The sequence below is a fragment of the Rattus rattus genome, chromosome 16, assembly GCF_011064425.1.
Source record: "Rattus rattus isolate New Zealand chromosome 16, Rrattus_CSIRO_v1, whole genome shotgun sequence".
Taxonomy (NCBI): Eukaryota; Metazoa; Chordata; class Mammalia; order Rodentia; family Muridae; genus Rattus; species Rattus rattus.
Window position 1 is genome coordinate 80,050 of NC_046169.1, and position 25,093 is coordinate 105,142.

Genomic DNA, 25,093 nt, shown 5'->3' on the forward strand with positions numbered 1-25,093 from the left:
CACAGCTATGTCAGTACCAAGGACATCTAACTTGATATAGGTTTTCTCATCCTGGGGCACAATCTACAGTGGTCAGTCAGCTTCCCGGAAATGTTTTCCTGCCTTGTAATTGCCCTGCAGTAAATATGTTCTATACCATCTGTTCTTATGGTTGGGCAGCTCCCTAGAGAGTGGGTGGGAATGTGCTTTCTGTACTTTCTGGTCTGTTGTCTAACGTCTAGGGGCTAAGCAAGGGCCAGCTTAAAAGATTCTCTATTATAGTGGGTGGAAGTGGCTTCGAGGTTCCTTGTACCAAGAACACAGAACATTGTCATGAGATGTTGAGGACCAGGAAGGTGTGATACTGAGCTATCTTTCAGAAGGTGAAATGTGTCAAGGCTTCTCATTATTCCACCCTCGTGAGACACCTCCGACTTCCCCGGGGGAAGAAAGCAATCTTATTTTCTTCTTTTCTAAGTAAAAAGTTATTGTGCATTTTATTGCTGTTTGAGTGCTTTTTCTGCATGTACATCTGCATGCTAGGAGGCGGCATCAGATTCCATTATAGATGTCTGTAAGTCATCCTGTGGATGCTGGAAATTGAATTCAGAACCTCTAGAAGAGCAGTCAGTGTCCCTAACTGTTCAGCTGTATCTCCAGCCGCACAGTATTTTTTTTTCCAAGACAGGGTTTCTTTGTGTAACCCTGGCTAGCCTTGAACTCATAGAGACCGGCCCCCCACCTCTGCCTTCCAAGTGCTGAGATTAAAGGCATGTGCCACCACCGTCCCATTTTACAAGTTAAGTATATAAAGCCAAATGGATTTGAATCCAAATTTAGAACTTATACCAGGCTAGTTTATGACCTGATAAGTTTTTAACCCATTGGGCAATACTAAGCACTCATTTTTAGGAATGTTGAGTAAGCAGTAGTTTATTACTAGGAAATACCACAGGTCTCTTCTTTGCTAAGTAGACCTACATCAAAAGTTTTAGTACTTTTTTTACATTAGTGAGGCTTCTCACTAAAACTAAGGACTACAAATTACCAGACAAAATTGATACCAATAAACCGAGCAGACTTTTCTCAGTTGTCTTTACTGTAGTGCTGAGTATCTAACCCAGGGCCAGACTCCCCAACCCAAGGTCATTGTTTTTCTAATCCAAGGGGACCTTTTTACTGTTTAGCACATTCTGGAACCAGCAAGGCCCCAAAGATCTCTTGTTGAATCCAATCGAAGGCTTTCTACAGTTCAAACTACAGACCCACAGTAAGCCACGCTCTGGGTTTGTTACCCAGTAGATTCAGTGTGTGTGTTTTTGTGAGAGAGGGGGGGGGGGGGAGGGGAGGGGGGGAAGGGAAGGGGAGGGAAGAATGAATGAATATGAATTTGGGCCCAGGTCCCTACCACCCTTCCTCAATAAGACAATTAAAAAAGCCAAATTAAACGTGGAAAGCTGAAAGATTTATTTAATGTGGAGACGTTGGGAAGAGGGTAAAGAGATCCAACGAATCCCTTCAAAGTCTATCTTCAGGGTCGGTGAGATTAAAGTAAACAGAACGCCAAGGGTTCTAACTTGAACATCTAATCAGACCCCGAAGATACAAAGAAACTATAAACAAAATTTTAACCCACATCGAGAAGAAACCACAAAAGACACACACACACACACACACACACACACACACACACACACACACACACACACACACACACACACACACGTGTCCAGAGACAAATGTGAACCCGAAGGGACGAAAAGGAATTTGGCGACTCTGAGCGGCTGCCGAAGTGGGAGGTAACTTTATCTGGGACCAGCTACAGGAGGAACAGCTCCCTGACTTCCGGGCGGCGCTCGCGCTGCGTCCCCGTCGCGCAGTCATGACGTCACGGCGCAGAGCGCGGGCTTTTCGCCGGAGCGTGAGAAGTGAGGCGGCGCCGTCAGTCAGCGGCCGCAGCCGGAGCGTGTCCGTGGGGCCGGGTGTTGTGGGCACGCGCTCCGGGGTCGTGGTGCAGTGAGGGAAGCGCCTGACTTCCCGAAGGAGCCCCTCGACCCCCTTCACGGCCGCCACAGGCTCCACCTCAGTCGGGAGCTGGTTCCTCCTCCCGGCCCCTTGCAGCCCGCGGGCGTCCTCCCACAGGGATCTGGCGCGTCCCCGGAGTCCGCAGTAGCCGCTCCGTTCTGCAGTTGCTGGATTACCGAACGTGTGCGTCTCAGCTCCGTAATTAGTTAACGTGAATACTTTTAAATGACGTTAAGTTTTTCTGGTTATTGGCTCCCACCATATCCGCTTTCGGGTGCAGTTTGGTTCGAAGCACAATTATAATCTCTCCCCATCTTCATGATAAGTTCTGTTCTTGCCCCAAAAGATGGGCCTAAGGTAGTTCCGTTGGACGAGCTTACCAGCGATTCTGGTTTTACCCGTCACAAGAAAGCAGGCCTGTGAAGTCTATGTTACTTTCTCTTTTGCAGACTTCTTTACCAAGAACATGACCGTTGAATACAAAAGGAGACCAACTTTTTGGGAAATTTTTAAAGCAAGATGCATCACAGCAGGTATTGAGGAAGTTTTATAAAATTTGGTAAATTAAGACCCATCAAAAATTTTTTTTCAATAAAGTCAAGGTGTATGCTTGTTTTAAAAACAAACACCTCAGCACCTGGGAGGCAGAGGCAGGTGGACTTCTGTGAGTTTGAGGCCAGCCTGGTCTAAAGAGAGAGATTAAAAGACAGCAAGGGCTTTATGAGAAACTCTGTCTCAGAAAAACAATTACTCGAGCTAGGTGTGATGGCGTGATGGCACATATTTATAATCCTATGGAAGTTGAGGCAGAAGACTGAGCCAGGTGGATTAAATAGGTGTTCAAGACCATCTTGGGCTACATAGGGAATTCCTGGATATTGGGAGCACAGAGCTTAGACCTGATTTTAAAAAAAGGGGGTGGGGGAGATGGGAGTGACCCTGGTCTCTGCGTTTCTTCCTCAGCATCAATTAACTGGGCACTAGCTGGTTAATATAATCTCACCATTGGGGAAGTAGAGGCAGGAGGCTCAGGAGTTGAAGGTCATCCTGGGCCACAGGGTGAGCTCAAGGCCTGTAAGGGACACTGAGACTGTCTCTAAATTGAAAAGTAAAATAATTCAATACTTGACAGTTTTCTTTGTGCTGTGAAAAGCTTGTGGAGTCAGATTTAGTTAGCATAATCTTTTCCAGGCCAATCAGATGATGTAGACCACCTAAATAGATGGGAAATTAACTCTTGGGCTTCCAGTGGTAAGAACTGTTTTGAAAGTGCTACTGGCAAATCAGAAGCATTGGGGATGCTAGTGATGAATACTTGTCAAACCTTCTCTTATGGTGTCTTTTATTTTAAACTGTGTGTGTGAGTGTGTTTATGCCTATGCTGTGTGTGTGTATATAGACACCCACAGAGGTCAGGAGAGGGCAGCAGGTCCCCTAGAGTTGGATTTCCAGGTGCTTGTGAGCTACGTGATGTGGATATTAGACTGAATTTGGGTCTTCTGCAAGAGTAGTAGACATTCTTAACTCTGACACGTACACACCCACACACATCAGGTACACAGTAATAAGAAGATTGAAACATGAACCTCATGCTGTTCATTTTCCCCTTGTGAGTCCCTGGCACCCTCTTTGGGTTCGGAGGAAATGTTAAGCGCTGGCAGAGTTGGGTCCTCTGTCTTCTGTCCTGTAGAAGTGTGTTTGCATGTTACATTCCTTGTTGCACAGAGGTTGACATCGTGAAAAAGCAAAGGACACCATGCTCTAATAATAAAAAGATATTGACACCCCCCAGTCCCCCATGAGTAACAGCTGTATAGGGTGGGTGGTCCTGTTTGACATTTCTGGTTGCCATTTAAGAGTCTCATGTTTATTTGAAAGTGGTTCTCTGCCCCGTACTCGAAGATTTGTCATACCGACAGAGTCTTCATAATCGTGTCACTTTTCTCTGTGGAGTACGTGCTTACTGGGAATAGTTTTCTTTTTCCTTTTTCTTCTAAATCATGAGTATTAAGAAAGTTAGAAAGGTAATATACCTAAATTCTATCTCCTTGTAAGTTTTGTGAAATTATACAAACATTAGTGTGCTTTAAAAAGTAAGATTAATAATCTTGCTTAATTTAATAAACCTTGAAGTAATTAGTGGTCACAATTCCTGTTTGGTTTTTTTCTCTTCTCTTTCTCTTTGTTTTACTTATTTTTGTCTTAATTTTTATTTTCTGTATTTAGTATGCATTAGATTATGTAGTCTTGTTTTGATTTGTTTTTAGGTCCTCTTGGAGACAGGGTTTCTCTGTATGTCCCTGGCTGTTCTGGAACTTGCTCTGTAGACCAGGCTGGCTTTGAACTCAGATCTATGCCTCTTCCTGGCTTCCCTCTATTGCTCCCTTGCTCTCTCTCCCTCTCCCTCTCCTTCTTCCTCTTTCCTTCTTCCTTCTCTGTCCTTCCTTCTCTCTCCCCTGCTTCCTCCCCCTTCCACCCCCTTCCTTGATTAGTTTTTTTAATCATTTATTTATTTATTGTATGTATGCATGTATATGATTACACTGCAGCTGTCTTCAGATACACCAGAAGAGGGCATGGGATCCCATTACAGATGGTTGTGAGCCACCATGTGGTTGCTGATATTGAGCTCAGGACCTCTGGAAGAGCAGGCAGTGCACTTAGCTGCTGAGCCATCTCTCCAGCGCTCTTGATTAGGTTTTAAGATAGGGTCTCACTGTATAGGCAAGCTAGCCTGGAACTTATATAGTCCTCCTGCATCCTCTCAAATGCTAGAATGATAGGTTGTAATGTCATACTCAAGTGAGAAGAGGTCTTTTTGTAGCCCAGGCCAGCCTCAGACTTGAGATCTTCTTGCCTAAACCCTCAAGTGCTTGTATTACAGTTGCTTAGTATTAGTTTGTTTTATTGTTTCTTGAATCTTGATTTATTTCGTGGTGGGGACAGGGTGGTGGGTCAGTTAGAGGGCAACCTGCAAGAGTCAGTTCCCTACTTCCACCATGGGATTCTAGTCATGAACTGAGGTCATCAGCTTTGGTGGTAAGTCCCTTTACCTGCCAAGCCATCGTGCCACACTGTTTTGTGTTTTGAGATGAAGGTCTCAATGTGTTGCCTCGAAGGTCTTCAAAATTGTAATCCTCCTGTCTCAGATCTACTGAAAGCTGGAATAACAGGTGAGTATAACCATGCTTCTCTTTCTTTACTGTGATCTTTGACCTTTGCATTTATTGATTTTACATGTGTGTGCATACATAGCCCCATGACACAATAATGAGAAAGCTTCAACCTAACTCAGGTTACCAGGCACAACACACATGGAATCACCTTTAGCAGCCCCGTTCTTTATTACGATCTTTGTTCGTGAGTTTCTCCCTGCCATTCATTAAAGCTAAGATGACATTTTTGTCTTTTTTTTTTTTTTTTTTTTTTTTTTATATTTTTAGGACCAATAAGCCTCAATTGGTTTGAAAAACTTTTTTCAAAAGCCCCACCATATAATTCTGAACCTCCAGAAGAATCTGAATATAAACTCCCAGGCCATGAACCACAGCTATTTAAAACACCACAGAGGAATCCCTCGTACCATCAGTTTGCTTCAACTCCAATAATGTTCAAAGAACAAAGTCAAACTCTACCACTAGACCAGTCGCCTTTCAAAGAATTAGGTAACTGTAATGAGGTGTGGTGGCACATGCCTTTAACTGTAGCTAGGTGTTGTGGCACTAGAGAGGCAGAAACAGGTGGATCTCTGAGTTTGAGGCTAGCCTGGCTTACGTATCAAGTTCCTGACAGGCAGAGCTACACACTAGAGATAACCGTTTCTCAAAAAAGAAACAAACAATCAAAGCGTTAGTTCACTATAGATTTACCTTGGGTAAATCATGCTATGTGATGGAGAGCCCAAGAGCTGAGACTTGAGGCAAAGTTCTGTGTGGAATCAGCTCTGTAATGAACTGAGTTCTGTTGTGCAAAGTATTCTTCCTCATCTCTTTCCCGACTGAAAAATGGAGATAGTGGGAATAATACGTGATAAGCTTTGGTTCATTGAAATAATTCAGGTATTTAATAAATGCCTCTTTCTACCAATGATCAATATACCACCAACTAAGATTTTTCTGAATTATGACTTTGATATTCAAAATGACTTGTCTTAATGTTTACTAAGCTACTTTTCTTCAAGTTATAATAGGGTGGAGACTTTTTTGTAATCAGTTTCTTGTGAGTATTTAATAGAGTTAATTTGATAGTGTTTCTCTGACTTAGGTGCCAAGTGTTGGTAAACACTTGCTCAGTTAAGTTGTGTATCCACTCCATCCCTGGAACATGAATTACTTCCTCGACATGTATGCCCTTTTCTTTAGAGGACTGTGGTTCGCTCAGTGAGCGTGTCAGGTTATTGTAATTGCTTTGGATATAGACAAAAGACAGAATCTCTACCGCCTGGTGATGATGCACTCCTTTGATCTTAGCATTCAGGAGGCAGAGGCCATGGATCTCCATGAGTTCAAGGCCAGCCTAGTCTACATAGCAAGTTTCAGGACAGCCAGGGCTATGTAGAGAGAATCTGTCTTAAAAAGGGGGGTACGCGGGGAAACAGACATCTTGTATCCACTTCTGCAGGTTTAACAACATTTCTTCAGAGAAGCCAAATGGCTGGGTTACAACCAAAAGTGGAATGCAAAAGGACAGCGTCATACGGGTCAAATCAAATGAGACCTTCAGCCTAGCTGTGTATTTTAGTAGTGGGATGCTCATCATGTGAAAAGCCCTAGTTTCCGTGTCTAGCACCAAAGAGAAAGGAAGGGACCAGGGGAGGTTGCTGTCATGAAGCCTTGCTTTCCCACTTGTATTCAGGAGTCTGAAACTGAATGATGAAAACTTTTCACAGAGTGACAGTCAGATTGGACTACGTGTCTTCCGTGATGTCATACATAGGGTGCACATCATACCTCAGATGCATTTCTGTGAGAGGCGCCAGCTCCCTATCCTTTTTGTTTTAAAGATTGATTTATTTTATGTATATGAGTACAGTGTAGCTGTCTTTAGGCATACTTGAAGAAGGTATTGGATCCCATTACAGATGGTTGTGAGCCACCATTTGGGTGCTGGGAATTGAACTCAGGACCTCTGGAATAGCAGTCAGTGCTCTTAACCACTGAACCATCTCTCCAGCCCACCTTTTTTTTTTTTCCTGTTCTTTTAAGTTCAAAAAGTAAAAGATCAAAATGTACAGTGTCTGCATCCTCACTGGATTATTTTACTGTTTCAGGGAATGTTGTTGCAAATAGTAAACGTAAACATCACAGCAAAAAGAAGGCCAGAAGGGACCCTGTGGTAGATGTTGCCAATCTGCCGCTGAAAGCTTGTCCCAGTGAAAGGTATGACGAGACTGATGCACATTTTGTAGTGCACAAGAAATGTTTTATATGTTTGTTTTTAAGGCCTGGTTTCACTACAGCCCAAGCTGGCTTCACACTCAGAATTCTCCAGCATTAGCCTCCCACAAGGCAGGGATTCAGCCAGGATCCATCGTCCTGCATATCCGTTATTAAAACGTGTTTAAATAAAACATTTTCTTAGGGGTTGGGGATTTAGCTCAGTGGTAGAGTGCTTGCCTAGCGAGTGCAAGGCTCTGGGTTCGGTCCCCAGCTCCGGAAAAAAAAAAAACAAAAACAAAAACATTTTCTTATGTATGTTTGTTTCACAGAAATAAGCTGTCATCCAGGTGGCCCTGGCTGACTACCTCCCGGAAGAACTTCTATTTTTAAATAATGTGTAATAGATTCCTCGATTTAGTAATTTTTATGTTAGAAACTTTGAGCCAGGTCTGGTAACCCACATCTGAAATCCTAGTGCAGTATGAAACCAGCCAAGGCTCGCATAGCTGGCCTTTGTCCTCAAAGCCATAAAACCACTAAGATTTATCACTCAGTGATCTCTTTGCTGCTGCTGTTGTCCTTTTAACCTGAGGCCACTGTTTCATTTTGTCTAGCCCTTGTACTCCACGATGCACACAGGTGGCACCGCAGCGAAGAAAGCCAGGTATGAGCACAGCCAGCATACTTATTTTTGTTGTCTTTTGAGACCTTATTTACGTGTAAGTTGTATGTGTGAGTGTTTTGCCAGTGTGTATGTGTATACACTATGTGCATGCCTGGTTGGTGTCCAGAGGCCAAAAGTGAGATCCCCTGAAACGAGTTACGGGTGGTCGTGAGCTGCCTGTATTAGGGCCTAGGCCTTTTGCAAAGCAGCCAGTGCTCATAAGTGCTGAGCCATTTCTCCAGCCCTAATGTTAATAAAGACCTAACAGTTTTCTGTTTTTTTCACCCACAGTGGTATCTGGAAGTTTATTCTATACACCAAAACTTGAGGAGGTAAATGATTTGCTTGTGTTACTTTTGGTATATCAGTTGAGAATGTGACACTGTATCCCTTTGACTTGAGAGTTGAGATCTGTAGTTAGCATACTGTCTCACAGAGACATTAAGTAAGTGATAAAGTGTGAATGGAAAGTTAATCGTCGGTGTTTCTGTAAATTAACTGCTGTCTTTCTTTGTAGACACCAAAACATATTTCTGAAAGTCTGGGAGTTGAAGTGGATCCGGATATGTCTTGGACAAGTTCATTAGCTACACCACCAACCCTTAGTTCCACTGTGCTCATAGGTAATCATGACAGATGTGTACTGGACAGGAAGAGCTGGATGGGGCCATAAGTTGTCATCTCCGATCTTTTTTTTTTTTTAAGATTTATTTTATTTATATGAGAACACTGTGGCTGTCTTCAGACACACCAGAAGAGGGCATCAGATCTCATTACAGATGGTTGTGAGCACCATGTGGTTGCTGGGATTTGAACTCAGGTCCTCTGGAAGAGCAGTCAGTGCTCTTAACCACTGAGCCATCTCTCCAGCCCTGTCATCTCCGATCTTATGTTAGAAAGAAATGTGGAAGAGCTGGAGAGGTGGTTCAGTGCTTAGAGCACTGGCTGCTCTAGCAGAGGATCCTGGTTCAGTTCTCAGCACCCACACGATGGTTCACAACTGTCTATAGCTCCTCTTCCAGGGGAATTGGTATCTTCCAGCCCCTACAGACTCCTGTATGCATCTGATGTACATACATGTTTGTAGACAAAATACCCGTATACAGGAAATAAAAATAAAGGTTAAACATGTAAGCAAACATGAAAACACATATCACTGTGAGATAAGTGTTTGTAGAATAATTTTTTGTGTTTTATTTAAAATTAAATCAAAGAGTCACATATTTTAGCACTCCGTCATCTACATATGATAACTCATACACATTTATCCACAACATCACTTGTGTGCTCGTCCATAAGGTTTGTGTGTGACTGTGGTAGTTCTCAGATTACAAGTTTTTACTCAAACCATAATTCTTTTTTAGTATTTTTTTTTCATTCTGTGTGTAAGCAAGTATGCCCATGTACAGATGCTGTAGCATTTGTGAGGAGGTCAGAGGACAATTAACAGGGTTGGTTCTTTTCTTCCCCCATGTGAGGTCCAGGGATCCAGCTTAGTGTGTCAGACTCGGCAGCTAGTGCCTTTACCCTCTAAGCCATCTTGCCAGCCCTCAGAGTAGGGCTTATTTTGATGATTCCGGCCAAATAACTTTAGTTCTGACTTTTAGTTTCTCATTTAGCTCGAAGCAACCGGACTTTCTTTTGTGGTTTATGTGAAATAAGGAAGTAAAAAGGTTGAACACTAAGAAGTGATGAGTATTAATTATGCTTTCCGTCTGTACCATTGTCTAAAGAGAAGCTAAAGGCTCCCAAGGAGCCTTTGCAGACACAGCCTCAGGGACCTTTATCTGCCCTTGTAGAGAACATAAAGCTAGTGTAAGCAACCACATTAAGAAACAGTGTGACAAGTCAGTCAGGCCATGCTGGCTTTTCTTATTGATAGCTTTGGACACATGATTTTCTTTCAGATGTATCTGTGTGGGGGACGTGTTGCTGAAAAAGTAAGTTTGTGTATTAATTTTAGTGTATAATAATCCACTATAGCTAATTTCATTTTTGTTTTATAGCCCGAGATGAAGAAGCACACAGAAATGCATTTCCAGCCGACTCTCCTGCTGTAAGTCTGTGTCGGGCTGGTATGCTCTTGTTACTACTGATGCTGAATGCCTTCACTAAATTTTGTTTTGTTGGTGGTTTTTATGCTTTTTTTTTTTTAAATATTAGTTCTCCGAGGTGGCCATTCATGTATGCAATTGGTTTTCATCATATTTACCCTCTCTTCCTCCTCCAACTCCCCCATGATCCCCTCAACATGACCTACTCACAACTTCATGTATTTTTTTCTTAAACTGATCCCCTGAATCCAACTAGTGCCCCCGGTGCATATGGGTATGAGGCACTGGAGAGTGGGGCGTCTACCAGTGGCCATATCTTCCCCCCAGATGACCCTCCCTTCCTCAGGAGCTGTCAGCTCCCACAGCCCCTCAGTTTTTGGTGGAGCAGTTATTGTTCCTTTGGGTTTTGTTTTTGACTTTTTTGAGCTGGGTCGTAGCTAGCTAGCCTGAAAGTAGTTGTGTAAACCATTTTGGCCTCAAACTTGGGATGACCATCCTGCATCTGCTTCCCAAGTGCTAGGATTATATATGTGTGTCACTGTGCCCCAGATACCTGCATTTTTTAACTGCAATTTATAATTTTCCTAAGCTTTTGGAAATGTTTCTTAACATGATCCTATATATAACTTTTCCTACAGAATTTTTTCTGTCTTTCTGTTTGGTAACATGTGTATATGTGTATAATGAAAGAATTATACTGATTAATGTTCTGAACATAATTTCTGCAGAGTTTGAAAAGCTATTTTTCTAACCACAATGAAAGTCTGAAAAAGAATGATAGATTTATTCCCTCTGTGTCTGACAGTGAAAACAAAAACCAGCGAGAAGCTTTTAGTCAGGGTAAGTATATCTGTTCAATTGAGCTACTGATCTGAATTGCTGTCACTGGTCTTTTCTTAGGGAGACATGCCACTGCTTTTCTTCTCAACCTCTGAAATATGGAAGATAGAAACTCACGTGATAGATTTCCTTGTTTTAATAACTCAGAATTGACTTGCTACATGTAGATTGACAGTTCTTAGAACACTAGACTAAGCACATAACACTTTTTAAGGTGACCCTTAATTTTATAAAACTGAAAAAAGGAGTTATTAAAGATTAGGGTGTGAGGGGAACACCCATATAGAAGGGGAGGGGGAGGGGTTGGGTGATGTTGGCATGGAAACTGGGAAAGGGAATAACAATTGAAATGTAAATAAGAAATACCCAAGTTAATAAAGATGGAGGAAAAACAAACAAACAAACAAAAGATTAGGGTGTGAATAAAGACTTTGAGTACAGTGGGGTCCCATTTTAAGAGAAGAGCATCTTGCCAGAAGACCTGGCATTCAGAATCACCCCTTATTGCTGAACTGCCTTTTATATAATATGAACAATTTCTGAAATGAATTGTGAGGATAATATGAAGAATATGGTTGCATTGTAAATATGTGCTTTTGTTTTAAATTTTAACAGGACTGGAGAAAATGTTAGGGGATTCATCTAGCAAAATAAATCGCTTCAGAGACTGCCTTAGAAAACCAATACCAAATGTTCTAGAAGATGGGGAGACAGCTGTAGATACTTCAGGAGAAGATAGTTTCTTGTTATGTTTTCCTAAACGTAGAACCAGAAATCTACAGAAAACGAGAATGGGCAAGATGAAGAAGAAAATCTTCAGTGAAACAAGGACTGATGGATTAAGTGAAGAAGCCAGAGGACAAGCTGATGATAAAAACTCATTTGCACTTGAAATTGAACCAAGAGATAGTGAGCCCTTAGATCCATCTGTAACAAACCAGAAGCCCCTTTACAGCCAGAGTGGGGACATCTGCAATGAAGCTGACCAGTGTTCAGACAGCATATGGTCTCAGCCAGATCCCTCTTGTCTAAATGGAACCCAGACAGGAAAAATACCCCTACTCCATATTTCTTCTCATAACCAAAGTATTTCAGAAGACTTCATAGATATGAAGAAAGAAGGTACTGGCTCTATTACTTTTCCTCATATTTCTAGTCTTCCAGAACCAGAAAAGATGTTCAGTGAGGAAACTCTGGTAGACAAGGAACATGAAGGACAGCATCTTGAGTCACTTGAAGACTCCATCGCAGGGAAACAAATGGTGTCTGGAACGAGTCAAACAGCCTGTCTCTCTCCGAGTATCAGGAAGTCTATAGTCAAGATGAGAGAGCCACTTGAAGAGACTTTGGATACTGTTTTCTCAGACAGTATGACCAGCTCTACCTTTACAGAAGAACTTGACGCCTCTGCAGGGGGACTGGAAATACATACTGCATGCTCACAGAGAGAGGATTCTTTATGTCCTAGTTCAGTGGACACTGGAAGCTGGCCAACCACTCTCACTGACACTTCTGCAACTGTGAAAAATGCAGGTTTAATATCCACTCTCAAAAATAAAAGAAGAAAGTTTATTTACTCTGTAAGTGATGATGCATCTCATCAAGGAAAAAAACTACAGACACAGAGACAGTCAGAGCTTACTAACCTTTCAGCCCCGTTTGAAGCAAGTGCTTTTGAAGTACCATTCCCCTTTACAAATGTAGATTCAGGTATTTTTCTTTTTTTCTTTTAATGTATATAGTCTTATGGATGAGATTACACTCTTATTTGAATATATGATTTTTTTTTTTTTTATTTTAAAAGAAACACCTGCTTTCTGTAGTTTTTCAGATCTCTTTTTTGTTTGGTTTAGTTTTGGTTTGTGAGAGCTCTGTGTAGCCCTGGCTGTCTTGGAACTCAGGCTGGCCTGGAACTCAGACATCCGCCTGCCTCTCCTTCCCCAGTGCTTGGATTAAATCTGTGGGCCACTTTCGTCTGGTTCTAGGAATCACTTAACCTCAGACAGTACCTATATATAGTTGAGACTTCGGATTTGGTGTTTAGAATTATGTCATTCAAACTTATTGGGGCAATTTGTACCATATATCGTTGGCTCTTTGTTCTTTGTTTTTGAGCATTTATTTATTGTGTATATATGTGTTTGGGCATATGCATGGCACATGGTTTATGTGTGGAGGTCAGTGGATAGCGTGTCTAAGTCAGTTTTCCTTTTTCACCATGTGGGTCTTCAGGCAAATGCATTTACACCCTAAGTCGCCATGCCATTGTTTCCCCTTTTACTCTATGCTGGTTTTGATCTTGAGTGATCCTCCTCCTTTAGTCTCCCAAGTAGTAGGGACCACAGACATGCGTCACTGTCTATGCACCATGCTCTATGGCTCCTAAGACAACTTTCTATCCAAACACATTAGGAACTTGACTGCTTAGCTCCTGCTTTAGAGTGTTTATTATGTACACATTGGATAGCTAAAAACGATGTTTACTTGGGAAGCTGAAGCAGGAGGATTTGGACTAGGAATTCAAGGCCAGCCTGGGGAACTTAAGGAAAACTTGTTGCTTCTACTCCATTCCTCACCTCCATCATGTGAAAACAGTTTTGTCTCCCAGTGAGAAATTGTAAATAGTGAATATGTCAGTGGTAGTGGTGCTAGTGTACTAAAGAGTTGTTTGAGGTCCAGGGATCTGACTGCCTCTTTGGCCACACCCAGCATCTTACGGGAATACTGGGGATCTGGTAATACAGTGGACTGTCTGCATGACAGGCACTTCACTGACTGAGCTAGCTCCTTAGCCTCTTCATGTAGAAATTTTGTAAGTTCAAAATTGCAGCCGTTCCAGGTTTTGTTTTCAATCTGTCAGTCACCCTTTGCTCTTGTACTTCTTATTTTAAACACTTTAACTTGGGAAAAGCACTGAGTGGATGCAATTAATCTTACTCTAACTTGTCCTGTCACTTTGTATTCTTATGCTTAGGTATACCAGATTCTTCTATCAAAAGAAGCAATTTACCAAATGATCCTGAAGAGCCATCTTTGTCCTTGACCAACTCTTTTGTGACTGCTGCCAGTAAAGAAATTAGTTATATTCATGCATTGATATCTCAGGATCTAAATGACAAAGAAGCAATACTCAGTGAAGAAAAGCCACAGCCATATACAGCCCTAGAAGCTGACTTTCTGTCGTGCTTACCAGAAAGATCATGTGAAAATGATCAAAAAAGTCCAAAAGTTTCCGACCGAAAAGAAAAAGTCTTAGTCTCAGCATGTTGTCCTTCAGGAAGGCATGCAGCAGCAGTGCAGCTCAGCAGCATTAGCTTTGACTCTCAGGAAAACCCTCTTGGTAGCCACAACGTAACAAGTACTCTTAAATTAACTCCCAGCCCGAAGACACCTCTGTCAAAGCCAGTTGTGGTTTCTAGAGGGAAAATGTGTAAAATGCCAGAGAAACTGCAATGTGAGAGTTGTAAAGATAATATTGAATTAAGCAAAAACATCCCTCTGGGGGTTAATGAAATGTGTGTCTTAAGTGAAAATTCTGAAACACCTGAGCTTCTGCCACCTCTAGAATATATAACAGAAGTGTCCTCATCAGTGAAGTCACAGTTCAATCAAAATACAAAAATAGCAGTCGTACAAAAGGACCAAAAAGACTCAACTTTTATTTCAGAAGTAACAGTCCATATGAATTCTGAAGAACTTTTCCCAGAAAATGAGAATAATTTTGCTTTTCAAGTAACCAATGAAAGCAATAAACCCAATATAGGAAGTACTGTGGAATTCCAGGAAGAAGACCTCAGCCACACAAAAGGGCATAGTCTCAAGAACTCTCCCATGACAGTAGATGGAGACCTAGATGATGAGCAAGCAGGCCAAGTGTTGATTACAGAGGACTCAGATTCATTAGCAGTAGTCCATGATTGTACAAAGAAGAGCAGAAATACTATAGAGCAGCATCAGAAAGGAACTGCAGACAAAGACTTCAAGTCAAATTCCTCCTTGTATTTGAAATCAGATGGGAACAATGATTATTTAGACAAATGGTCAGAGTTCTTGGATCCACTCATGAACCATAAATTTGGAGGTAGCTTCAGAACAGCTTCCAATAAAGAAATAAAACTTTCAGAGGATAATGTCAAGAAAAGCAAAATGTTCTTCAAAGATATCGAAGAACAGTATCCTATTAGTTTAGATTGTATTGACACTGTTAGTACCCTACAATTAGCAAACAAGAAGAGACTAAGTGAACCTCATACATTTGATTTAAAGTCAGGTACTACTGTATCTACACAGTGTCATAGTCAATCATCTGTTTCTCATGAAGATACTCACACAGCACCTCAGATGTTATCTTCAAAGCAAGATTTTCATTCAAGTCATAACTTAACGCCCAGCCAAAAAGCAGAAATTACAGAACTGTCTACTATCTTGGAAGAATCAGGAAGTCAGTTTGAATTCACACAGTTCAAAAGTCCAAGCCACATAGCACAGAATAATACATCTGCAGTGCCTGGAAACCAGATGGCTGTTGTAAGGACCGCTTCTGAGGAGTGGAAAGATGTTGATCTTCATCTCCCACTGAATCCCTCCTCTGTAGGTCAGACAGATCACAACAAGAAATTCGAATGTTTGGTTGGAGTTAAGCAAAGCTCTTCTCACCTGTTAGAAGACACTTGTAACCAAAATACATCTTGTTTTTTACCGATAAAAGAAATGGAGTTTGGAGGATTTTGTTCTGCTCTTGGCACAAAACTTAGTGTGTCTAATGAGGCTCTGAGAAAGGCTATGAAACTGTTCAGTGACATTGAAAATATTAGTGAGGAGCCTTCTGCAAAAGTAGGACCAAGAGGATTCTCTTCATGTGCACATCATGATTCTATTGCTTCAGTGTTTAAGATAAAGACACAAAACACTGATAAAAGTTTTGATGAGAAATCTAGTAAGTGCCAAGTAACAGTACAAAATAATAAGGAAATGACTACCTGTATTCTTGTTGATGAAAATCCTGAAAATTATGTAAAGAATATAAAACAAGATAACAACTATACTGGCTCTCAAAGAAATGCTTATAAATTAGAGAACTCTGATGTTAGTAAATCAAGTACAAGTGGCACAGTTTATATTAATAAAGGTGACAGTGATTTACCTTTTGCTGCTGAAAAAGGCAATAAGTATCCTGAGTCATGTACCCAATATGTGAGGGAAGAAAATGCACAAATTAAGGAAAGTGTATCAGATTTAACATGTTTGGAAGTCATGAAAGCTGAGGAAACATGTCATATGAAATCTTCAGATAAAGAACAATTACCTTCAGATAAGATGGAACAAAATATGAAAGAGTTTAATATATCTTTTCAGACTGCAAGTGGGAAAAATATCAGAGTCTCCAAAGAGTCACTAAATAAAAGTGTGAATATTTTAGATCAGGAAACAGAAGACTTGACTGTCACTTCAGATTCTTTGAATTCTAAAATTCTTTGTGGCATAAATAAGGACAAAATGCATATTTCATGTCACAAGAAATCAATCAATATTAAAAAGGTATTTGAAGAACATTTCCCAATTGGAACTGTCAGTCAATTACCAGCTCTTCAGCAGTATCCTGAATATGAAATAGAAAATATCAAAGAACCTACTCTGTTGAGTTTTCATACAGCTAGTGGAAAAAAAGTCAAAATTATGCAGGAATCTTTGGACAAAGTGAAAAATCTTTTTGATGAGACACAGTATGTTAGGAAAACCACCAATTTTGGTCATCAAGAATCAAAACCCCTGAAGGACAGAGAGGACTATAAAGAAGGACTTACATTAGCATATGAGAAAATTGAAGTAACTGCCTCAAAATGTGAAGAAATGCAGAACTTTGTCTCTAAGCAGACTGAAATGCTACCCCAGCAAAATGATCATATGTATAGGCAAACTGAAAATCTCACATCAAATGGTAGCTCTCGCAAAGTACATGGAAGCATAGAAAATAAAATAGAAAAGAACCCTAGAATTTGCTGTATTTGTCAGTCCTCATACTTTGTCACTGAAGATTCTGCTTTGGCATGTTATACGGGGGACAGTAGAAAAACTTGTGTCGGAGAGTCTTCTCTGTCCAAAGGCAAAAAATGGCTTAGAGAACAAAGTGATAAGCTTGGAACAAGAAATACTATTGAAATCCAATGTGTAAAGGAACACACTGAAGATTTTGCAGGAAATGCCTTATATGAACATAGTTTAGTCATTATCAGAACTGAAATTGATACAAGTCATGTCTCTGAAAACCAAGCTTCAACGCTCTTTAGTGACCCTAACGTGTGTCACAGCTATCTGTCCCATTCTAGTTTTTGTCATCATGATGACATGCATAATGATTCAGGATATTTCTTAAAAGATAAAATTGATTCTGATGTCCAGCCACACATGAAGAATACTGAAGGCAATGCCATTTTCCCTAAAATACCTGCTACAAAAGAAATAAATCTACACCCACAAACTGTAAATGAAGACTGTGTTCAAAAACTGGAGACTAATGCTTCACCATATGCAAATAAAAATATAGCCATTGACTCAGCTATGGTGGATTCAAGGAATTGTAAGGTAGGCTCACCTGTATTCATTACAACTCATTCACAAGAAACTGTAAGAATGAAAGAGATATTCACAGATAACTGTAGTAAAATAGTCGAACAAAACAGGGAGAGTAAACCAGACATTTGCCAGACAAGCTGTCATAAAGCATTGGATAATTCAGAGGATTTTATATGTCCTAGCTCTTCAGGTGATGTCTGCATAAACTCACCTATGGCTATTTTTTATCCTCAAAGTGAACAAATTTTACAGCATAACCAAAGTGTGTCTGGACTGAAGAAAGCTGCAACACCACCTGTTAGTTTGGAAACTTGGGATACATGTAAATCTACAAGAGAATCTCCTCAGGAAGTCCATCCTTCACGCACTTACGGAATTTTTAGCACAGCAAGTGGAAAAGCTGTACAAGTATCTGATGCTTCATTGGAAAAGGCACGGCAAGTGTTTTCTGAGATAGATGGTGATGCTAAACAGTTAGCTTCCATGGTGTCACTGGAAGGTAATGAAAAATCACATCACTCTGTGAAAAGAGAAAGCTCTGTGGTGCATAACACCCATGGTGTATTGTCACTCCCAAAAACCCTCCCAGGCAATGTCAGTTCATCTGTATTCTCTGGATTTAGCACCGCAGGTGGAAAACTGGTCACAGTTTCAGAAAGTGCTTTACATAAAGTTAAAGGAATGTTAGAGGAATTTGATTTGATCAGAACTGAACATACTCTCCAGCATTCACCTACACCTGAAGACGTATCAAAAATACCTCCTCAACCTTGTGTTGAAAGCAGAACCCCAGAATACTCTGTAAGCTCTAAATTGCAGAAAACCTACAATGATAAATCCAGGTCACCAAGTAATTATAAAGAAAGTGGTTCTTCAGGCAATACTCAATCTCTTGAAGTTTCTCCCCAACTCTCTCAGATGGAGAGAAAGCAAGAAACACAGTCGGTATTAGGAACAAAAGTGTCCCAAAGGACGACTAATATCTTGGAAAAAAAACAAACCTTACCCCAAAACATAAAAATAGAAAGTGATAAAATGGAAACATTTTCTGATGTTTCCATGAAAACAAATGTAGGAGAGTATTACTCCAAAGAGCCAGAGAACTATTTTGAAACAGAAGCAGTGGAAATTGCCAAAGCTTTTATGGAAGATGATGAGCTGACGGATTCTGAACAGACTCACGCCAAATGCTCACTGTTTGCATGCCCCCAAAACGAGGCTTTATTAAATTCGAGAACTAGAAAAAGAGGAGGAATGGCTGGTGTTGCAGTTGGTAAGGATTTACTTTTGCTTTGGTCTGCTGGTCTCTCAAGTGTTTCATTCTCAATAGTCTCATAGGCTACAGTGTTTAAAAACTGTTATTTTTTTCCTGTGGAGTTTGGAGGACAGTGATTTAGAACTTGGTATCTGTAAGTCTGTACCAACAAGTCATATTTTAAGGATCTTTAGTGTATTTTTAGTTGGGGTTAAGTTATGCTAAGAAGTTTTATTTTCAACAAAGCTGGTGAAATGTTAATATTTCCCATATGTATAAAGAAGTTAAATTCTGGCAGTTAGAATATTAGAATTCTGGTTTCTAATATAGCCCCATAATTTAATTAGTACTGTGTATGACTTAGTTACTGTACTCTTCATGTGTTACCTCACTTCTCTGAGCCTGTTCCCATAGCCATAAAGTGTAGTTAACGCCTCTTACAAGGTAGATAGTATTACCAGGCATGATGTTTGATAGCAGTAATCCCAGCAATCAAGAACCTAAGGCAGGAAGATTGTTAAGTTCAAGGCAGCCTGGGTTAAATATCATGACCCTGTCTCAAAAATATTCATCAATTAATTGATTAATTGTTTAAAATCACAAAATTTAAAATAAGTTATTCAACATTGAACCTGACATGTTACTTACCTAGGCAGAGAACTTAGTATTTGCTTGCTTCCTTCACAAATATTCTAAACATAGTTTAATAGTAAATACTGTCCTACTCGTTTTCAGAATTCTTTTTATACATGGATGATTTTCCTGTATGTATATCTTTGTACCATGTGCATGCCTGGTGTCAACGAAAGAGGGTATTAGATCTCCAAGAACAGGTGTTACAAAGAGTAGCAAGCTGCCACGTGGGTTCTGGGAGAATATTAGTTCTAGTTCCTCTGGGAGAATATTAGTGCCCTTAACCACTGAGCCATCTCTCTGATCTCATGTACTTCTTTTAATACTATAGGACTATATTCTAATTTCTCATTCAAATGTATGTCTAATGACTTAGTGAAACTATTAGGTTAATCCATAGTGAGTGTGTTTTGGTAGTGTTTCAGGCTAAAAAGAATCTTTAAATATTGAATCTTCTTGTCTAACCCCACCATACTGTGGAGTGAGCTGTCTGGAAGTCAGCTTATTATAAGCCATCCTGCCAGAAACAGGTTTACTTCATCAAATATTATACACGTCACATTCTGTATGAACAAATTTAACTTTATAAGACTTAATCTGTGGGGTTTTCTTTTGTTTTATTTTATTGCTTACCATGTATAAGCCAATACTTTAGTTATTAAAAGGGAAATCTAGGCTTAAAAGGTAAAACTGGTATAATTATAAATATGTATGGGACTTTCTTTTTAGGACAACCCCCAATTAAAAGAAGCTTATTAAATGAATTTGACAGGATAATAGAAAGTAAAGGAAAATCCTTAACGCCTTCAAAAAGCACTCCAGATGGTAAATTTGTTTTTATTCATATTTTTTCTCTGAACAAGTACTCTGCATGATACTCTTACACTTTCCTCTCTCGGTTCATTTGTGTGTACAGAAAGGTTTAAATGTTAAACTTTTGGTGTATTTGGTATGTGGATGGTTCATCCATGATGCCTGCTAGGGCACTGAAAAAGCTGTAATTACAGAGTCATAAGATGCTTATGAAGTAGTGACTTTAGGCTTAATGAGAGTGGTAAATGACCTTCAGCATTTCATCAAAGTCCATCTTTTCTAAGTCACATGATTGCTGCTACCAAATGAGGTGGGCATTTCTCATGGTTTGACACATTTCTCCAACTTACTACATATACATGATGCCTTGCCTCTTTCTCCCTTGCCTTTTGACTTTCCTTTTAATTTCTTTAACGTTTGTCTGTCTGTCTGTTTTTCAAGACAGTGTGTCTCTGTCCAATACTTGTACAATTATAAGTAAAATTGATTCTAATAAAAAAACAAAAAACTGCTGAATACCCAAATCTGAGTAACTGATAGTGCTTATCTTCTCAAGTACCCATGATAATCCTGTGGCAAAAGAGTAGCTACTCTGTGTCAGCCTAACTGTGAAAATAAATTGTTTCAAGATGATTATGACTTCTATAGGCAGATATACAAGCTGTACAGATGTGCTCTTGTACAGTGAACATGTGTACACACAACAGTGCTGATGGCGGGGCCTTATAAGATCATTATGGGCACTTAGACCACCCTTAGAATCACCTTCCTGTAGAGTAGAGATAGTTGGTTCAAATTCACATAAGAATTCTGTGTCTGGGGAGTTGGCTTAGTGATTAAGAGCACTTCTTGTTCTTGGAGAGGATCCAGGTTTAAGTTCCCAGCATCCACATGGAGGTTCCCCACCTCCTCAGACACCAGACCTATATGTGGTTCACAGACCTACATGTGGGCAAAACACTCATGCACACAAAGTAATAAAATACATTTATGAAAAGAATTCTTGATCTTACAAATCCTTAAAAGAAGTATCATTGTGCTGTGTGTTTTCCTGTCAGAATAACTCTGCATGTGCAGAATGGATAGGTTACATTTATTTGTTTCCGGCTTTAGGATTTTCGTATTTTATTTTATGTGTATTTGTATTTTGCCTGCATGTATGTATGTGTACCATGTATGTGCCTGCTGTGTGGCAGCCAGAAGACATTGGGTCCCTCTGTAACTGGAGACAGTTGTGACCCACCATGTAGGTTCTGGAAATTGAACCCTGGTCCTCTGCAAGAGCAGCTAGTGCTGAGCCGTCTCCCCAGCCTCTGGTTTCTTATTCTTTAATCTTACATTGGAGCAAACAAAGTGTTTGCATAACTCATTCATAAATGCTGTAGAAAGTTATACTCGGAGATGTCTTAAATCCACCCTAGGCACACTCCAGGCTATTCTCCAATTTTCCTACCTTTTACTCCATGGTTTGCAGTTTATCTTTATAAACATTCTATATTATCTCTGTGCATGCTTGCTTTTTTTTTTTTTTAACAGTTTCTATAGAAACCGTCAAAAATTGCCAATGCCAACTATATTTAAAGTCATCGTGGCAGGGTATTGGAGAAAGTTTTCAATTAGCTATAATTGCACCTCAGATAAACCTCACTGGCTTTAACACTGCCAATGAGCAAAGCTAGGGAATGCTGCTTAATGAATATGTAAATATCTTTCTTACTCATTTGCATGGTTGCATAATACTCACTCAAGCGGCTGTATCCTGGTTTATTCAGTTAATCCCTAATTAGTGGACAAACTGCAGGTCTAATAGCCATAATACAAATTCGGAATAAATACTATCAAAAGCTTTGCTTCTGAACCTTCGTAAAAGCTAACTTCAGAGATGATAATTACACTGACTGTTACTAACACCAGGACTAAATTTAAAACTGATTTCTCTGAGGTTTGAAATGTCGGTTATTTTGCTTATAGTTATAATTAGTTTGCAAGTTCAGTATGCCTGGTAATTATTTATTAAATGTCCATTATGTGTATTGAAAACTTCAGTGTCTAACAAAATTTTGTGAACATTTACAGTAATGTATAATAAAGAGAAATGGCAACTAAAACCTCTTACTTTTCACTAATATTGTAGTGTGGGATTTTTTTAGGCACAATAAAAGACAGACGATTGTTCACACACCACATGTCTTTAGAGCCGGTTACCTGTGGACCCTTCTGGTAAGACTTTTTTTTAAAATCTAGTATAACATCAGAAAAAGGTGATTTTTCTTTTTTTTAAAGTTAATAACTCTAACTCATTTAGAATGAATTAGAAATGTGTGCTAGTGGGGTTAGGGATTTAGCTCAGTGGTAGAGAGTTTGCCTAGCAAGTGCAAGGCCCTGGGTTCTGTCCCCAGCTCCGAAAAAAAGAAAAAGGAAAAAAAAAAAAAAAGAAAGAAATGTGTGCTAGAAAAGGTCTAACTCTGTGGAAGAAAGAAAAGCAAGACAGGTGGATCGGAGTGGACGTGAGGCTCCAGAGAAGACTGAGTTACTAGCAAGCAAGTCCCCTGCAGTGGGCAGGAGCGAGCGGTGCAGAGCAGGAGGCCACACTGGGAACATGCAGTTAAGGGGCTCCTGTGGGAGGAAAGCTGTGACGTCAACGACTGGGATTCATGTAAGGAGTAACAACAGCTTTGGATGCTGTGGTATCATCCTGTGATATAAACACTCACAAGCAAACCAGAAAACCAGATCCTGTCTCTAAACACACACACACACGCAGAGTGTGTATGTATATTTGTTGCCAGGCGAGCATACTTAAGTACTCTCTCTCCAATGCAGCTCAAGTAAAGAAAGGCAAGAAACCCAGAGCCCACATGTTACCTCGCCTGCTCAAGGACTTCAGTCTAAGGGGCATCCTTCAAGACACTCAGCTGAAGGAAAGTCTTCAAGCAATCCTACAGTTTCTGCTCTAAGAACTGAAAGGACCAGACACTCAGTCTCAGACAAATCCACCAAAGTCTTTGTCCCACCTTTCAAGGTGAAATCACGGTTTCACAGAGATGAACATTTTGATAGCAAGAATGTTAATTTGGAGGGAAAGAACCAAAAGAGCGCAGATGGAGTCAGTGAAGATGGGAACGACAGTGACATTCCTCAGTTTAACAAAGGTGACTACTCTCAGGAGGCTACTAGAATTTTCACAGGCTGTGAGAAGTCTTCAGGTATTATGTAGCATTTGTTTAACATGGTTTTTATCTTTTTATAACAATTTTTAAAATCGGTTTCTGTGTGTGTACAGGTGCCTGAGCTGCTGCACACATGGAAGACAACTTTGGGGAGTTGGTTTTCTCCTTCCAGCCTGCATTCTGGGATTTGAACTCGGGTCATCAGGCTTGTGCACAAAGCACTTTTACCTGCTGGGCCATCTACTGGTCCTAGTTTTCACCTTTTGATTAGAGAGAGCATTGGTTCTCAACCTTCCCAATGCTGCAACATTTTAGTACAGTTCTTCACGCTGTGCTGACTCCCAACCAGAAAAACTATTTTTTTTTTTTTCTTTTTCTTTTTTTTTTTTTTTTTTTTTGGAGCTGGGGACCCGAACCCAGGGCCTTGCGCTTGCTAGACAAGCGCTCTACCACTGAGCTAAATCCCCAACCCCCAGAAAACTATTTTTTTTTGCTAGTTTATAACTGTAATTTGGCTACTGTTAGGAATTGTAAATGTTTGTTTTCCAAGGGTCTTAGGTGACCCCTCTGAAAGGGTCCTTCAAGCTTCAAAGGAGTCATAATCTACAGGTTAAGAACCACTAGACTAGAGAGTTATACTGTTAATGTTTTCCTCAATATTTTCTCCTTTTTGTGGTGATAATTTCAGAACCTTTTTTTAAGATTTATTTATTTATGTATTGTAAGTACATAAATGCCCTGTCTTCAGACACACCAAAAGAGGGTATCAGATCCCATCACAGATGGTTGTGAGCCACCATGTGGGTGCTGGGAATTGAATTCAGAACCTCTAAAAAAGCAGCCAGTGCTCTTAACCACTGAGCCGTCTCTCCAGCCCCAGACCTTTATTAACCTTTCAGATTTTGAAGCCAAAGATTAGGTTCAAATTGTTTTAATGATTTATTTCAAAGAAAGAAATGTGACTTTTCTTCTGGTTTTGTTTTTGTTAAAAGTCAGGATTGGGACTGTTTGAGAGGATAAAGTTCTTGTGCAAGCACAAAGACTTGAGTTCAGATCTCTAGCACCCATGTAAAATCCAAGTGTATAGTACACACATCTAACTCTGATACTAAGGAGGCTGAAGCAGGAGGATTCCTAAAGCTGTCTGCACAACCAAACTGGTCAAATTGGTGAGATCTGGATTCAGTCAGAGACCCTGTCTCCAAGTAGAGAGTGTTGGGTTAAAATACTCCATGTTAATCTCTGGCCTTCACATACATGTGTGTGCATACACATACACAGGCATGCACAAGACAAATGTAATGGTGGTGCAAGTCCAGGCGTGATGTGCTCAGGCCTGTGATGCCACTAGTGAAAAGTGAGCCAGGTGCTATGTGAGTTCCAGGCTAGCATGGGCTACATAGCATAGCAAGACCCTGTTTCAAAAAAAAAAAAAGCAAAAAGACCAAAACGGCCTCCTGTGGGAACTGTATAAACCCAGCTATGAAGACATGGGAACAAATTGATAGACATCTTTCATAAAGCAGGCTGTGCCTCTTGGTGGGGGGTGGGGGGTGGGGGGGAAGTGCAGAGACAGGGTTTATATCCCTGGCTGTCCTGGAATTTGCTTTGTAGATAAGTCTGGCCTCAAACTCAGAGACCCGCCTGCCTCTGCCTCCTGAGTTCTGGGACTAAAGTTATGCACCACCCAGCAGTAAATACATTTTAGT

The 25,093-nt window shown here is 40.3% G+C and overlaps 1 protein-coding gene and 1 non-coding gene across 2 annotated transcripts in view; one reads left to right on the forward strand and one right to left on the reverse strand.

Annotated features, from left to right (window-relative positions):
- The first annotated feature begins 2,470 nt into the window (after nucleotides 1-2,470).
- Nucleotides 2,471-25,093, forward strand: part of Brca2 (BRCA2 DNA repair associated) — a 43,148-nt gene continuing 20,525 nt past the window's right edge. The window contains exons 1-14 of the mRNA XM_032886852.1: nucleotides 2,471-2,537; nucleotides 3,666-3,671; nucleotides 5,448-5,669; nucleotides 7,274-7,382; nucleotides 7,997-8,046; nucleotides 8,338-8,378; nucleotides 8,564-8,669; nucleotides 10,053-10,102; nucleotides 10,829-10,940; nucleotides 11,556-12,650; nucleotides 13,915-18,786; nucleotides 20,131-20,226; nucleotides 22,365-22,434; nucleotides 23,038-23,366. Of these exons, the coding sequence (XP_032742743.1) occupies nucleotides 2,471-2,537; nucleotides 3,666-3,671; nucleotides 5,448-5,669; nucleotides 7,274-7,382; nucleotides 7,997-8,046; nucleotides 8,338-8,378; nucleotides 8,564-8,669; nucleotides 10,053-10,102; nucleotides 10,829-10,940; nucleotides 11,556-12,650; nucleotides 13,915-18,786; nucleotides 20,131-20,226; nucleotides 22,365-22,434; nucleotides 23,038-23,366 (7,225 nt within the window). The remainder of the gene's footprint in view (nucleotides 2,538-3,665; nucleotides 3,672-5,447; nucleotides 5,670-7,273; nucleotides 7,383-7,996; nucleotides 8,047-8,337; nucleotides 8,379-8,563; nucleotides 8,670-10,052; nucleotides 10,103-10,828; nucleotides 10,941-11,555; nucleotides 12,651-13,914; nucleotides 18,787-20,130; nucleotides 20,227-22,364; nucleotides 22,435-23,037; nucleotides 23,367-25,093) is intronic.
- Nucleotides 21,751-21,891, reverse strand: LOC116885976. The gene has a single exon (XR_004386057.1). It is a non-coding gene; the product is annotated as a U4 spliceosomal RNA (small nuclear RNA).